Source organism: Protopterus annectens, chromosome 4.part1 (assembly GCF_019279795.1).
Source record: "Protopterus annectens isolate FY-2018-M chromosome 4.part1, PAN1.0, whole genome shotgun sequence".
Taxonomy (NCBI): domain Eukaryota; kingdom Metazoa; phylum Chordata; order Ceratodontiformes; family Protopteridae; genus Protopterus; species Protopterus annectens.
The window spans coordinates 561,510,111-561,527,137 of NC_056734.1; the positions used below are offsets into that span (position 1 = coordinate 561,510,111).

Genomic DNA, 17,027 nt, shown 5'->3' on the forward strand with positions numbered 1-17,027 from the left:
TCCTTCATAGTGGCTGCTGCCACCCCCATGGCGTCAACAGGGACACCTTTTGTCAGAAATTGTTTGTCGGATGAGGCTGTAATAAACTTAGTGGGCCTGCGGGGAGTTGGTTCCACTGTGTCCGGGGCTATCCACGCCTTTCGAGCCACCACTTCCATGAACGGATTTGAAAGGCGGAGACACCCAGGAGGTGGAAGGGCGAGAACCAAACGCGTCCAGGTACACAGACTCGTCCTCGGAAGGGTTAAGGGCAGTCCAGTGTCCCCTCTGCCTAAGGATCTCTAGGATGCCTGAAAAGGAGACATCCTCAGAGGGGGACCTTGGGGACACTTCCGAATCCTCCAAGTTGGACTCGGGGGAGTCAACATGTTTCCTCTTACATTTTCTCTTCCGAGGGGGCTCCTCCAAATGATCAGGGGAGGCCTTGGAAGAGGAATACACGCCCAATGGGGCGACCTGGAGCGTCTGTTCTCCACGCTTGGGGTCAGGAGGGTGGACAGAGACCGATGCAGGCACCACGGGGGGAGGAGCCGAAGGGGCCGATTGTGGAGCCGACAGGAGACAGCACACTCCTCATGACCTCGAAGGCGCCCCTGTCGGGCAGAGCAGAGGGTCCCCGCACCGATGAGAGGTGAACCCCTCCTGGCACCGAGAGGCACGGCTCAGAGACCAATGTCGGGGCCGAGCTCACCTGCGCAGAAGCCCCGAGAGGGAGAACGGGATCGGGCAAGGGTCCAATGCCACTCGCCTTCTCGGAGTGGACCAGGGAGTTTCGGCGCCGAGATCCCTCCAAGGAAGAAACCAATGAAGAGATCGGAGCCAAAGGAGCCGAAAGGTGTGGTATCGGCTCCGACGCTTCCAAGATTCGAGCCCCAACCAGCTCCGGCTCCGAACACAAAAGGGGAGTCGGAGGAGGAACTGTTCAAGACACCGGGATAGCCACAGTCTGTTGAGAAGGGCTGGTTAACATCTTGGCCAGGGCCTGCGATTTAAGTAGCCCACTGACCACCCTTCTCTAAGTCATGGTCGGATAATCTGGAAGACAGAGAGGAATGGGACCTATGGCTCCGTTCCGAATGCAGCAACGGTGACCTCGGAGCAGAGCAAACCGATTCTAGGGAAGGGGACTTGGAACATTTCCGGCCTAATGATGGTTCCGACATTAAAGTTGGAGCCGATAGAGGTCTAGAGGTGTTGGCCGGAGCCGAAGGAGGCAGATGCACCGCCCGGCGATGGCTCCGAACTGGGAGCAGATGGCTTGGCAGGCTTTGAGGATTTCCCCGACTGAGGCTTCGCCAGGGATCCCTCTGGCTTGAGTAGGCCTCTCAAGATAAGTTTGTTCCTACGCCCCTGCAGGACTCTCGGGCTGAAGGAATGACAGACCGAACAGGAGTCCTACAGGTGTAGGGAATCCAAGCAATACACGCAAGAAGTGTGACCGTCTGTCAGAGACATCTTCTGACAGCACGAGTCACACTTTTTGAAGCCTGAAACTTTGGTATCTTTGGATATACTGGCCCGGGAATACCAAAGAGAAAAAATTGTTACACTAGTGCTTAAACCAGACACACAGACACAGTCACACGCCCACACTAGATAAGTTAACAGTAGTGAGTAGAAAAAACTATCACAAACACCCACACTTAATAAAAATAACTACAACAATCTAAATAAAAACTATAAGGCTAAACACTACACCTATAGATAGAAGGGGAGGGGGGTTAGCCACTAATAGAGAAGGAACAAGGGAGGGAAGGGGAGAAACTCTCGAACAGAAAATGAGTTTCCTAAGTGGGACAAACTAGGGGATACCAATACAACTACACTAAAAGTTAAGACAATCTAAGTCTAAGAAAATAAGTTAAATTTTAGCTGAAAAAGATAAAAAAGGATTAATACGACCTGAGCCAGTAAAAAAACGCAACCTCGTAGCTGAAGCGGCAAACGAAATCTGGGTATCTGATACCTAGCATTGTGGGATATGGGGAGGCCTCAAGCCTGTAAATAGCTCTTGAACTTTAGTAGAAGGCCGAGTCGGAGCGGAGGATCGGCTCCGAACCCATCCAGCAAGAATGAAGGCGAGATAGACAACTTATCAAATGGTCTGCCGTGGAGCACTGATGTGGAGACCATCCACCACGCAAGATGCTTCTTGCATGCCTGAGTGATCATAATCATGTAAGACATGGGAAGTTACTGGAAGGACCATTGGGTGAAAAGAAGCCACTGGAGAATCCTCATGTGAAAACGAGCTAGAGGGACAAGTAAGATCGCTGCTGCCATGAGACCTAGCGTTTGAAGGACAAACCTGGCTTGAATCCTTTTGCATGCTAATAAAACCTTGACATGCTGGCGAATCAGTAACACCCTGTCTGGTGGGAGGCTCGCTAACATGTCTTTGGTATTTAAATTTGCAACTATAAAGGTGATAGATTGACAGGACGACAATGCAGACTTTTCAAAATTTATTGTGATACCTAGCCTGGAGCAAGTGTCGATGGTGCAGTCTCTGGCTTGCAGCAGGTGATGTCTGGTGGTAGCAGAGAGGAGCCAATCGTCGAGATATGGAAACACCTGGCATCCCTGCCGTCTCAGGTGAGCGGTAACTACTGCCATACATTTGGTAAACACCCTGGGGGCTGTGATGAGACCAAAGGGCAGAGCTCTGAACTGATGATGGCTGGCTCCAAGCCGGAAGCGAAGGAGTCTTCAGGAGCGTCTGTCCATTTTGATGTGGTAGTACACATCCTGAAGATCTATGGAGCACATCCAATTGTCCTGACCCAGAAAGGGTAAAATGGACTGAAAAGTGATCATCCGGAACTTTCTTCTTTATACAGACTTGTTTAGTCTGCTGAGATCCAAAATGGGTCTCCAGTCCCCTTGTCTTTTTTGGTTCCAAAAAGAACCTTGAGTAAATTCCGGATCCTTGTTGGTCTGCTGGGACTTGCTGGATGGCCCTTTTTCTTAGCAGTTTTGAGACTTCTTGCACTGTTTGGTCCCTTAGATTGGGTGTAACATCTGGAAGGGACTTGTTTGACCTTAAGGAGGTCTGAACAAAAGGAATTCTGTAGCCACCGGATATAAAAAAATCACAGGTACTAAAAATCCAAAAGGTACAGGACGGCCACACACGAGTCCTCAGCTGGAACAGGAATAAAGTGATAAAAATACAAAAAATGCAGTACATCCAAAAGACTGTAGTATGATAGTAGTGTTAAGCGCTTTCATCTGCGATTAGGCAGACTTCATTAGAACTACTATTTTCACTCTTCCCAATGCATTTATTCATCTAATTTGGCGCCAAAAACCTTTTTTGAAAAACTTCATTAGTAATTAAATCTGTATTAACCTTATATACAACTTCTGATCTCATGAACCCATGAGATGGTGCAAAAATTGCTGTGATTATATTATAAATATAATTATATAAATACAATTTGTGTATACAATTTTACCTATCACTTTTGCATGTATATAATATATTTTAAAACAGTCAGATAAAAACATTATATATATATATATATATATATATATATATATATATATATATATATATAAAAAAACTTCATAACGCAATTCATAATCCAGCATCTCATTCTATTGTATATACAATGTATAATGCATATGCTGAATATGTAAACAATATTAAAATGTGTAAAAAAATATGTCTGCCTAAACGCAGATGAAAGCGCTTAACACTACTATCATACTACAGTCTTTTGGATGTACTGCATTTTTTGTATTTTTATCACTGTAATAAAGGATTCCTGTTCCAGCTGAGGACTCGTGTGTGGCTGTTCTGTACCTTTTGGATTTTATTAGCCTCCGGATATGACGGACTGTACCCATTTGTCTTGTGTTATATGTCTTGCCAGGTTCTTGGGTACAGCGATGATCTTCCCCCGACTGCCTCCAGAGGTGAGCAGCCGGGCAACCCCTCAGGGATGCTGGAAGGGCTTTGTCAGAGAAAGATTCTCTGCTGCCCTGGTTTTGCAGACCCCCTCTGCCATGAGGGCGGCGTCTATTATTGTTCCCTCCTCTGCCCCTGGAGGGAAACTCACCACGTGTGTCCGGCAAGGCTCCTTGGGATTTCCAGAACCACATCTTTCCACTCTTCTGACCCATAGGATATGGTCTGGAAGGAGTGGAAAAATGGACTCCTACGGCAGAGCGTCTTGCCTTCCTGCTCACACTTGGTAAGGGTATCTTTCACCTGTGATCCAAAGAGAGAGGAAACATCAAAAGGGGTGTTGGTGAAAGACACTCTAAAAGGTTCCGCAAAGTTACATAGCCGCATCCAAGTGTGCCTCCTTAGGGCCACGCCTGTGCCTGCGGCTCTACTCGCACCATTGGCTGCATACAAAATGAGCCGCATGGAGGAGTTTACCACTGAATTAAGAGTCGCCAGCTGGGAGGCTGCCTTAGCCAGGGCCCCCTCAGCTGATGGATCTTGGGGGGTATCTCCAAGCTATTTCAGGAAATCCCTCTGAAGATGGGTAAAGTGGCACAGGTAATTCAGGGACCGCATGGAAGAGGTTGCTGAAGAGAACATCCGCTTCCCATATCTGTCCATCGTCCTGGACTCCTTGTTAGGGGGATGGACAGATCAAGTTTCAGCCAACTCCTTCTTTGTGGCCACTGCTACCACCATGGCATCAACGGGGACACCCTTGGTCAAGAACTGTTTGTCCTGCGGGGCAGTAATGAACTTGGCAGGTCTTCTAGGGGTCGGGTCGGTTCCACTGTGTCTGGAGCCGTCACACCTTCCGAGCAACCACAGACATCAGTGGGTCGAAAGGCGGAGACACCCAGGAGGTGGAAGGTCGGGATCAAAACGCATCCAGGAATACAGACTCATCCTCGGAAGGGCTTAGGGTAGTCCAGTTTCCCCTCTGCCTAAGCATCTGAAGGATGTCTGAAAAGGAGACATCTTCAGAGGGGGATCTTTGGGACCCTTCCGACTCCTCTAAGTCGGTGTCCGATGCGACAGACTCGGAGGAGTCAACATGCTTCCTCTTGCTTTTCCTCTTGCGAGGTGGCTCCTCTGAATGATCAGGGGAGGCCTCGGAAGAGGAGGATACACCTAAAGGGGTGTCCTGGAGTGCTAGATCCCCACGCTTGGGGTCTGGAAGAGGGGGCAGAGGCTGACGCATGCACCCTAGGGGGAGGAGCCAACGGGGTCGATCGTGGGACTGACTCAGGGGCCAGTACACTCATCACCTCGAAGGCGTCCCTGCCCGGACGTAAAGAAGGGTCAGGCTCTGAAGAAACCAGAAGCCCTCCCTGCACCGAGGGGGACGGCTCCGAGGCAGATGTGAGAGCCGAGCTCACCTGAGCAAATGCACCGAGAGGGAGAGCAGGGTCGGACAAGGGTCCGATGCCACTTGCCCCCTTGGAGCAGAGGAGGGAGTCTCGGCACCCAGATCCCTCCAGGGAAGAGGAAGGGATCGGAGCAGACAACGGAACCGAGAGGGTATCGGCGCTGACGGTTCCACAACTCGAACCCCAACGAACTCTGGCTCCGAGCTCATAGGATGAGTCGGAAGAGGAATATCTACAGCTGTGGATGGAGCAGACTCCTGATGAGGAGGGCTGGACAACATTTTGGCTAGGGCCTGCGATTTTAAAAGCCTACTGACCACTCTTTCCAAGTCATGGTCTGAAAGTCTAGAGAACCGAGAAGAGTGGGATGATTGATGACTATGCTCCGATTGGAGCAAGGGCGACTTCGGAGCCGAACGTATCGACTCCAAATGAGGAGACCTGGATCTCTTTCGACTCTCAGCCGGCTCCGAAGACCGTGTCGGAGCTGACTGGGAGGGAGTGACATCGGTTCCAGCTGGAGCCGAAATGGATTGTGTGGCTTCACCCGACGGCTCCGAACTGGGAGCAGACAGTTTAGGTGGCCTGGAAGATTTCACTGGCTGGGCCTTCGCCGGTGAATCTTGGGGTTTAACCATACCCCTCAGGATCAATTTATTTTTGCGCTCCTGCAGGACTCTTGGACTGGAAGCATGACAGATCGAGCAAGAGTCCTGCAGGTGCACAGCTCCCAGACAATAAACACAAGAAGTGTCACCATCTGTCAGAGACATCATCTGACAGCATGAGTCACACTTATTGATTCCGGATGGTTTTGGATCCTTGGACATCCTAGGGGAAAAAAAACAAGGACAAGAACACACACAGACAGGTTAAGGTAACCAAACAGTAAAAGTTAACACACTACAGTTACCACAACCCACTACAAGTACCACTACAACAAAAACTACTGAAAACTATCACTAAACACTAACAGTGATTAATAGAAGAAATTCTTTTTTTTTTTTTTTTTTGAAAGAAGATAGAAAGGTTGACCTCTAACTTAAATGGAAAGAAACTTTCTGAGGAAAAGGGAGGGGGGGGGGGACTCAAACAAGTTTCTTGAGGAAGGGTAACTCTTATCTAGAAGAGACTAGCTACAATACCAAAGTCTAAATAACAACTAATTCTTCACTAACCAATACAGGTTTTTAACAAGGAAAAATACAATAATAATAATGAAGCTTATACGACCTGAGCCAGTAGAACAACCTCACAGCAGAAGCGGCAAACGAGATCTGGGTATCTAGCGCCAGGCATCATGGGATGCAGGGGGGGGGGGCCTCGAGCCAGTAAGCACCTCTCGAGCTTTTGAAGATGGCCAAGTCGGAGCCCTCAACCAGCAAGAATGAAGGCGAGATAGACAACATTAGGAGGTTCCGTATTGCAATGAGCTGAAATGTCAGAGGTATGGATCTTAATTGATGAGAAGGACAGGCCTTTGTCCAACATCTCAGTTAGGTATTGTAAAATCTGAGGAATATTTGGAACAAGTGGTTCAAGTCCTTGTGCCTGGTCCAAGCACAGAATCTCTTCCATTTTTCTGCATAAGATTTTCCGGTGCTGGGCCTCCTGGCTTCCAAAATGACATCCATAACTGCTTTAGAGAGAGGTGTATTCTGAGTGGTTATATTATTCACCATGCAGCCAGATTTATGGTTCTGAGTTGGCTGTGCAGGATCTGATTGTTTTGTTGGGTCAGAAGATGAGGAATTTGAGGTAATATCCAGGCTGGACCTTGAGACGGGCACTTTAGGATTGGGTACCAGTGCTGGCGTGGCCAGTCTGGGGCAATCAGAATCATTTTTGGCTTCTCTTGTCTGACCTATAGGAGTACCTTGGGTAGGAGAGGCAGTGGAGGAAAGGCGTAAACTGTCAAGGCTTTCCAGCTGAATGATAGAGCATCCACATTCCATGTTTGAGTATGATAAGTCCTTGTGCAGAATCTCTGTAGTTGGCAGTTGTGAAGGGAGGCAAATAGATCTATGTCTGGGCATCCCCATTTCCTTGTTATCATGCTGAAGACTTGTGGATCTAGTTTCCACTCGTGAGGGTCCATGAGGTTTCTGCTTAGTTCGTCTGCCAGAGTATTTTTCTTTCCTGGCAGAAATTGTGCCTGTAGATGTACTTGATAGGCTAATGCTGTGTTCCACAAAGTCACGACTTGCCTGCAGAGGGGGTAGGAATGTGTGCCCCCTTGCTCATGTACCACATGACTGTAGTATTGTCAGTCTTTAGTAAAAGTTGTCCTGTAGGAAGTAGATCCTTGAAGGCTGTCAGGGCATTCTGTACAGCTAGCATCTCTTTTTGATTGATATGAAGATGCATTTGGTCTGTGGGCCACGTGCTCTGAATACATTTTCCCGCCATGTGTGACCCCCCCAGGCATAATCCGATGCATCTGTTAGTGTCTGCCTGGCTGTGGGTAAAGTGAAAGGCTGTCCCTTGTTGTGACAGGCCTGTGCCCACCATCGAAACTCTCTTTGCAGGCAGGGAATGTGAGTGATTATCGTCTCCAGGCTGTGGCAATGTCGAGTCCAAACACTTTTTAGATACCATTGTAGCTTCCTCATATGCAGTCTTGCATATGGAATTAGCAGACTGCAGTATGCCATGAAGCCCAAAGCCGGCAGAATTTTTCTTGCAGGTAGCTGGGTCTTTGTCGCCATAATTTGGAAGTAATGAGTCAGTTGCCTTTGTCTGGTGTGAGAGAAGCCATCTGGGCAGTTGTATTTAAGCTTGCACCCAGGAATATTATCTCGAGAGGGCACTAGTTTTGATTTCTTTTCGTTTATTGTGTACCCTCGGTAAATTAGTAATCTTTTTACAAACGCCAGATGCTTTAGCAGAATGTTCTTGCTCTCTTCTTGAATAAGGCAATCATCCAAGTAGGGGTATATTTGAATTCCTTTTTGTCTGCAAAATGCAATTACTGGTGCCAGGCATTTTGTGAAGACCCTGGGAGCAGCAAATAAGCCAAAGGGCAGTGCAGAGAATTGGTAATGCATTGAGCCAGTTATGAATCTGAGGTATCTTCTGCAAGATTGTCTGACTGGGACATGCAGGTATGCCTCTGAGGTCCAAAGTAACGAGCAAGCCTTCTTGCCCAGCATGGGTAGAAGTTGCTGCACTGTCAACATTTTGAATTTTGGAACGTCCAGGAAATTATTTAGAGTACACAGGTCCAGTATTGGTCTCCAGGCTGTGTCCTTTCTGGGTACCAAGAAAAGTGTTGAGTAAAATCCTTGCCCCTACTCTTGCTGTGGTACTTTTTGAATTGCCCTCATGTCCACGAGAGCAGAAATTTGCTTTTGTGCCTCTGCCCATTGATTGCGTGGCAGGTCTGGCATACCTTTTGCCCTTGGGATGGTGTGGAACTGGAACCTGTAGCCCTGAGAAATAATATTTAGTACCCATTTGTCCTGGGTGATCATGTGCCAATTTTGTGAGAAAAGTGCCAGTTTTCCCCCTAAAGGTGCTGCCAAAAGGTAAGTGCTTGGCACTGGTAGTGGGAAGTCATTGAGACTGTTTCCTACATGGTTGTGATTTGTCTTCTCCGCCTTTGGGGGTGAAGCACCCCACTGCTTAGGTCTGTATGAGCCTTGGGGCTGAGATCTGCCTCTTGGGTGTCTACCTGCCTCTTTGTGGCCCGTCTGACACTGGAAAGGACCAATCTTTAGAAGGCCAGTTTCTGCTAAATCTGGGTGGCTGAACCTGTAAGAAATCCTTTACTGTCTGCATTGATTTTGCTTTATCCTCCATTTTCTTTAACACCTCTTTTCTGCCTTTACACCAAACAAAGTATCATGCTGTAAAGAAGCATCCAATAATTTTGCTTTAACATAAGGTAAACTCTGCTCTTTTAACCAAGCATGCCTTCGAATGTCAGAGCCTGTAACTGCGGCTCTGCAAGAAGCCTCTAATGAATCAAAATCACATTGCAAAGTATGCTTTCCCACTTGTTCAGCTGCATGCAATAAATCCTGCATTTCCTTGTTTTCAGGACATTCAGAGCTTGTCAGCATTTTCTGTTTTAGCAGAGACATTAGATATTGTTGACATTTAAGCATGTGAAATTGGCAGTTTAAAGCCCTTACAGCTAAAGTAACAGAGGTGTAAACTTTTTTTCCCCCATCTGTCCAGTGCTCTAGAATCCCTATCAGAGGGAACAGGGTTTTTTGCAGTGGAAGCCTTGACCTCTTTGGGACCCTGAGAAATTGTTTCTGGATCAGCAGCAGGGTTTTTATAAAGAAATGTATGCGAATCGGGAACCCTGTAGTACCTACCTGGCTTAACTGGTGCAGGGTGGTAAAGAATCAGGAGACAAACTGGATTCAGAAAATACATTAACAATGTCTAGCACAGGAGGGATAGCAAGAGGTCTGTGCTGAGGCAATAAAATAAAGTCTCTGAGCCTTTTCTTGGATTCTGAATAATCCTGGCTCTCCCAATGGAAATGCTCCCTCATGGTATGCAGGGTTTTGTTGAAGTGGTCTTGATAGTAAGCTGTGTAGGTCTGAAAACACCCTCAGTAGCCAATGCTTGCTCAGCAGCTCCGGACCCATCTGAGGGAATAGTTTCTGTAGGCCCAATACCTTGAGTTTCCATAGGCCTAGTTGTTTCCACGTGGGAGTCGGAGGTGGCCTGTGGCTCTGAGGTAGCGGGTGTCAGGGGCTGCAAAAGTGCCTCACTGAGAACCGGCAACTGGCCTAGAAGAGGCTTTGTCGGTTTTGGACCTCGGATGCCTGTCCTTTTCTTTGTCTTTGCGCTTTTTATAAATTCCGGTCGGTTGTTCCGATGGCATTATATAGTTAAACCTTCGGCCAAAATAATGTAAAGCAAAATCGAACAGACGCTTAATAGTGTGCTGGTTGAATCTAGCACAAAACCGACAACTAGCAACGTCGTGGTCAGGGCCTAGGCAAGGAATACAGTAAGAATGAAAATCCTTATGAAGTGTTTGCTTCCCACAAGAAATACAATGTTAACTTTTACTGACATCGGTCTGGAGCAAGAAAAAGTTTCAACGGGGTACTTAGCTTTATCGAAGACTTCGGATCTGAAATTCAAAAATCTCAGATGTCGGCCGACCGGCACTTGCGAACTGCTTTTGCTTCGGGCACCGCGCGGCAAGAAAGACTGAAGAAAATGGCGTTGGCTGCATCTTGTACACACCTGGCGCACTGATGTCAGACAAGAGGCGACAGCAACAGACGCCGGACCAGGACTTTGGAATTCAGGCCGACTGCGGGCAGCCTGCCAGCAGGATAACTCAAGTGTAATGACTGCAACAGTGAAGCACGATGAACATCCAGCAACAATGCCTCTGCTCCTGATGCAAAGTGGAAGAAGCTAGTCAAAACTAAGTATGGGTACTAGAAAGAATGAAGGAAGAAAAAAGTTCACTAAACTGAACGGCTAGTTTATGAGTAAAACTGAAAAATTATCTTGAGGGCTAGACTGCAATGGAAACTGCTTGAATGAAGAGAGATCTGAGGCAGAGCAGAGGACAGATGCACAATAGGAACTGGGAAGGAGCTTGAGATTGACTGCTTGGTGAAAACTACCAGACTACCTGGTGTCTGATTACCCATAATCAGAAGTGCACAGGTGCACAGATGGATGATACAGAATGCCAGGTTATATCACAAAGGTAGAGGACGGAGATCCAACAGTGAACCTTCTTGCCACATCCTCAAGATGTCTCCTAGTCCTCCCTGGAGAAAGAACAGACTGTTCAGTGAAGTTCCAACTTCACAGCTATGAAAGCAATCAACCCTCCAAAAACAAAGAGATACAATTATGGAAACAACCCAGAGGTCAGGGATGCTACCAAGGAGTGCCTTGACAAGGCAAGAAATAACGTCCAGGTAAGGCAGCACAAATTCACTTCTGCAAAATCTAGGGGCAAATGAGGCCACATGGTAGCGCTACGTACTAAGAATGGTGCGTGTTAGCACCCCAGCACAACTAAAATAAAGTAAACACTAACTTCTCCAAGTCTTTTGGGTTTCTAATACCATGACAGGAATAGACCCCATTCCCAAGTCAAAGTATGATTAAAGTTAATTAAATTTTAGTTTCAATCTTTGATGATAGACAGAAGTGCTCTTCGCAGCACCCACAATGTGCCCAGTAATGACTACTCCTGCAATTCATACAGAGTTACATGTGCCAGTAACATAAAACTGTAAATTCTTCTTTGTAAGACCTGTTGTTCCTCTACTATTGGAACTGTCTGGGTATCCTCTTTCCACATTGCTGTCATTTCTGCCTGCATATCCTGGTATTTTATGATGGTCTCTCTCTGTATATAAGACACTGTAGTCACTGGGTGTAGCAACTTCAATAATTAATGCTATGTTTGTCTTCTCTTCATGGACCATTACAGCTGGTTTACTCAAAAAAAAATTTTTTTTAAACTGTTGGTAATGGTTGATCCCATGTGATAAATTTTTCTAGAATGCTTCAATGTTTCCAATGTTTTTCAACTACTTCATTATTATGTTTGTACAACCCCCAACGCAACAGTTTTGCCACAGTATTATGCCTTTCAGTACACATTAATTCTGCCATTAGTATTTCATAACCAGCAACAAAATGTGCAACTGTTTCCAATTCTGTTTTTCAAAATCTGTTTCTCCCACATGTTAAATGCACTTTGTAAACCAACATGTAAGTAAGTCCATTACCTTGGGTTGCCAATATTAACCTTTCACCCTTTGGTTTAAATTTACCTCTCCTTAACAATCATGAGGTTGCTCCAAAAGTTTTCTATACTTGCAACTATAGTTATGCATTTTCTAAACTTCTTGCCTTCTCATCTGATCCTTCATCTTATATTCTTTCATTTTTTTAGCACATTCAGCTGCTGCCCGACTTTTACCTACTTTGTTTGATTGACATTCCACCTTGACTCCGATATGCTTCTGCATAAGCAAGGAAATCTGAGACTTATGCTCATGTTTCAAAAATTTAATTGTGTTAGGGTCTTGTGAGGTCAGCAGTTATGTATGCAATCCCAAGACTGCAGAACTATACATGTAATCAGTTTCAAGGAGGCCCATATCTCCTTCAGAACGGGGAATATACAGTCATGGTATGCACAGATGGATTTTTACAAATCAGTTAATGAGCGTGAAGTATTTTTCTTGTTTTCATGTCCAACTCCTTTTGGGGCCAATCACTGCAAAACTAAGTTAGGACAGGAAGAGCAAATCGGTTTACAGCTTAGACTTGGTTCCTAGATGTCAATGCTGTTTTCAATATTAAAATCTTCTAAAATATTCCTAAGTTTTATTTGCATTTTATAGTTGATACTTCATCAGTTCCCAAATATTTACACTCTCCCTCTTGCTCAAGTTTTTATATCACATTCCTGTCCTAAACTGTTTTCTTGGAGTTGAAGCTTTCTCTACTTTGAAGGCTGCTTCTGCACATTTACGAAGACCAAATGACACTTGTATCTGAAAGTTTCGACCACTTGCAGTTGTGCTTTCAATTCCTTATCTGATGAACTATACAGTTTTAATTTACCTAAAAAAAGGTAAGAAGTTTTTACACTTTTGTTTTCTGGGAGCCAGTTTTAAGCCATGACCTAATCTGTTAGGTAAACAGCTTAATGGGTTAAGGGCAAGACAAAAGAGCAGGAGAGACTGTCACCCTGGAATAATTTGTCTTTTATCATGGCTTAATTAACTGCAATGTGGTTTGTCACAGTTTCATGTTTGCTGGAATGTAACCAGTGTAGGGTGCATCTTACACATTTTTAAGCACTCTTACCATGAATGTGGGATACTGTGAAATGCTTTTTTTGTAGTCTGTCCATGCCATACTTAGATGTCCCATTTTACAGTTCTCCATTATGACTATTTAACAAATGACCCTTTGTTCCATATGATTTTCTTTTATTACCCTTCTGTTCTATTGCCATGCTTGAAGACAGTGATAAGCCAGAAGGTGCACTGCAGCAATACAGTCCTAATGACCTGGGGAGTCTCCTTTTGTAAAACAAACCATGTGTACTCCTTGCAGTCAATGAGACCCAAGCTAAGATGACACCTTCAGAACCAGAAAGGTGTGGAAGCAAAACTCCTGCCCTTAAGTCTTAAGATGAAATATCGTTGGTCAACCTGGGTAGCAGTCCAGGCTTATCCCAAACAGCACTGCGTAAATGGCTTAGTCCCTTATGGCTTCCTTGTAGGAACCTAAAAGCAGTAGAGTCTCACCCATGACCATAATAAAACCCAATGGTCCGAGACAAGGCCTCTAAGTCAGTGCAAAGAACTTGTGTTGGACTGCAATAGAAAATGTAGTTGATGGGCCCATGGGCTTACAGTCAAAACTGTAGAGGCCATAGGGTAGCTACTGAGAAAGAAAAACGGTCCTAACCAGATCATCCTTGAGCACAATCAAGAACTTAGTTTTCCAAAGGCCATTCCACTAAGGAGAACAGGAATCTGGACAAAAACTAAGCTGAAAGATCTTATTCCTAACATGACAGCACCCTCTTGTCTATCACAATACTTTAGGTAGGTGTCTTCTTGTGCTGTAAGGAGGCAAGGTGCTATGATCTTTGTGACGTGCTGAAATAAATAGATCACAAAGAAACCAGCAATGCAGTGCATAAGCAGTTTTGTAGACTGTATTCATCTTGGTAATAGTACCAAGATGATTCCAGCTGTCTGAAAGGCATCACTCAAGATATGCTGGATGACCATGGGGGAGAAAATCCTCACGCTCCTTTTCTTTGACACTCCATGTTTCTGTGGGGAAGAAATGGAGATCATTTCATAGTTAATTCTAGTCTGAAAGCTTCTCTAAAAAATGTGCAACTTAGGGGTGGGGTGGGTGGAGACATGAGGGAAAGGAATCTGTTTTCATCTGTCACAGAGGTAAAGGCCTCTGGGTACACAGAACTCTTCCCCAAAACAAAGCATGAGGGAATATCACTCCATGCCTTACTACTGACTTGGGCCAGTTCACAAAGTGTGTGATGGGATGAAAAACAGGACATCCCAGCTTGTGGAATGCCTACTGAAGGTATAAAAGAGTCAAGGAATGCCTGCAGCAGACAAGAAATCTGGCATCATAACATATACCTGTGAGGCTAGGACCCACTGTGTCAGACTTGTCTATGGACTAACCAGAGAGCCTTAATGGAGGCCTTAATGGAATTGTCAGAAGAGATCCAGGAACCAGAAAACTCACATCATGAAAAATCCTGCTGCAAGACTTGTCAGAGAGCTTCTGGGGAGTAAGCTGGTCAGAGGACTATTCTGGATATCTGAAAGGGAAAGAAAATGTTGAAACTATAAAAATCATCCTTCCAGATGGTTCCTGAAGGTGCATTTCTTTCAGCCCTGTCATCCAAAAAGGCAAAAAGATGGGCACATACTTGTTCCTCTGCCAATCAAGGGAGAAATCACAAAGAGGGACCCATAAGACATTGAGACACTGGACTTGTTTCCAAAAGAAAGACCATATGTTCTCTTTCCATAATCCTTCACTTCATATACTTCAAAACCAACCTGGGGCTGAACAAAAAACTTTCCTAGTTGATTATGGCTCTAAGCGCACTCAGTTAACATCTAGCAAGATGCTAAGTAGAATGAATTTTCCCTCCTTATGCTGGGCAGAATGTATTTTCCTTTCATATCTTTAGAAAGTGCCATTGCTTTTCCAAGTAGCCTAAAAGTACTTAATGCCATTCCCCTGTAACAAGCATTTTAGGCAAAGTGTGTATAGAGTCTTGTCTTTTGATCACAAGATATATGACTGGTTTTCTTTAAGCAATAAATGCAGAAACTTTTCCATATGAAACTTAAGGAACAAGATCCACACTGTATGAACAGCATAAAAATGTGCAATCACAGTGGCTATGTACAATCTCTCAATCTGCAGTGCTTAAGCATCAGGGAAACAAAAGCCTCAAAACCGAAGACAACAGTGAAGTACATCGAACACCAAATCCATTGAGGAGTGTCCAAACCATCTGAAGAGGGGGATTCCCTCTAAAGGGAGGTACTTCAACAAACAGAAAAAGGAGAAGGATATTTGCATAATCTACTACATTGCCTTTTATTTAAAACTATTTATTGCATTTCTCTTTAGTTCAGTCTAACAAAGGATCTTTCTGTAGTAACAGCTCTTTTCTGTGATGTGCCCCCAAGTCAATGTCCATGACAAAACAAATTAATGGAAACCATCCAAACTTTGCAAAATGACAAAGGATACAGAGGATTTGTTCAGGAATCAAATTGTTTCATTGACAATACGAGTCCTAAACGCATGACCCTTGCTGAATAAAAAAATGACAAATAGAAATTAATGAACGTACTCAAACTCCAACAAGAGAATGTCAGACTGTACCTGATGAGTTCTTTGCTGAATGGCTCAGGATGAGAGTACTACCCCCATGGGCTCTGGTCACTGTTGAATGCTCTCAAGTCAGCCAAATGCCTCTCAACTGCTTTGCCCAAGACACTTGGACAAAGCCTGACATAATGGGACTACAAAGTCCTCAAAATAGGGACAGCTTTTAAGTAATGTTCTCAAACTTAGAAAGTTACTAGAACAACAGGGCACATATTAGAATGGATTTTCTAAAGAATATGAAGTCTGAAACTCAATGTATGACATTTACTAATTTCATTCATTAGCTCATCCCAGTGATTTGCTAGAACAGACAAATTTTGAATCAAAATATAGAAATTCTGGAAAGATCTGGACAGCTGAGAGGTATAATACTAAAAAAGTAGTCCAAGTTATCTCCCCATGTACTCCCACCAATAACTAATATGGTGCTATTTTTCTTTGTGCACCATAAAGTGTAACCTCAAAAACTATAAAGGAAACAAAATAGTTAGCACCCACGAGAGAAACACCATGTCATGCACTTATTTTGTGCAGCATGCCATTCCACACCACCAATGCCATTGGCCCTGAGAACAAAAATCTTACTAAATGTGGAAGTGTCTTGTCAGATAAAGTACTTACCTTGTCGGTCACAAATTTGTTCACATCAATGTCTTCAGGTAGGAACTCTTTCCAGCTAAGCCCAGCTTCACGCCATAACATTCCTGCCTTTTTGTGACTCTGAAAGGATATTCAAAACATAATTCAGCATTAGGGGGATATACAAAACTTAACAAAATAAATCACATTACATTCCTACCAAATCACCATTTAAGTGTTGCCTATATATCTATCTAAAAAGACTAACATGGATCCCTGACAGATTCAAAATCAATAGGTTGATGACATTCTGCATAATCCCCTTGTCAAATGGCACCTGCAAAACATATGAAGCAGTCTTTGGAAGGTTAATCCTCTTCAGTCTACCCTTTCCAAAGTCAAAAGGTCCATAAGGAAAAGTCTTAGTCCTCTGCTACTTGGTTCTTTCCCAAAATCTCATAAGAAGATACGTATAATAAAGATGTGGGGGTGGGGCAACTTCAAAGGCTTCCCCGGGAAGGAAGTTCTGGAAAATGGCAGAAGTGTAGCTACAGTGCTAAGATGCATTTTTAGTCTATCGGGTGACCTACTCCAGCTAAAAGTATCAAGTAAGAGTGGGTTTATCACACCAGTTAAAGTCTGGTCACAGCTTTCTTGCAAGACAGTATTCCTGGGGTGCTTACACCCAGTGCCATACCACCACATAC

General features: G+C 44.7%; 1 protein-coding gene across 1 annotated transcript in view; it reads right to left on the bottom strand.

Annotated features, from left to right (window-relative positions):
- Positions 1–17,027, bottom strand: part of LOC122801252 (eukaryotic translation initiation factor 4 gamma 1-like) — a 2,968,223-nt gene that overhangs the window by 130,006 nt on the left and 2,821,190 nt on the right. Inside the window, exon 27 of the mRNA XM_044070804.1 lies at positions 16,363–16,461. Within this exon, the coding sequence (XP_043926739.1) occupies positions 16,363–16,461 (99 nt within the window). The remainder of the gene's footprint in view (positions 1–16,362; positions 16,462–17,027) is intronic.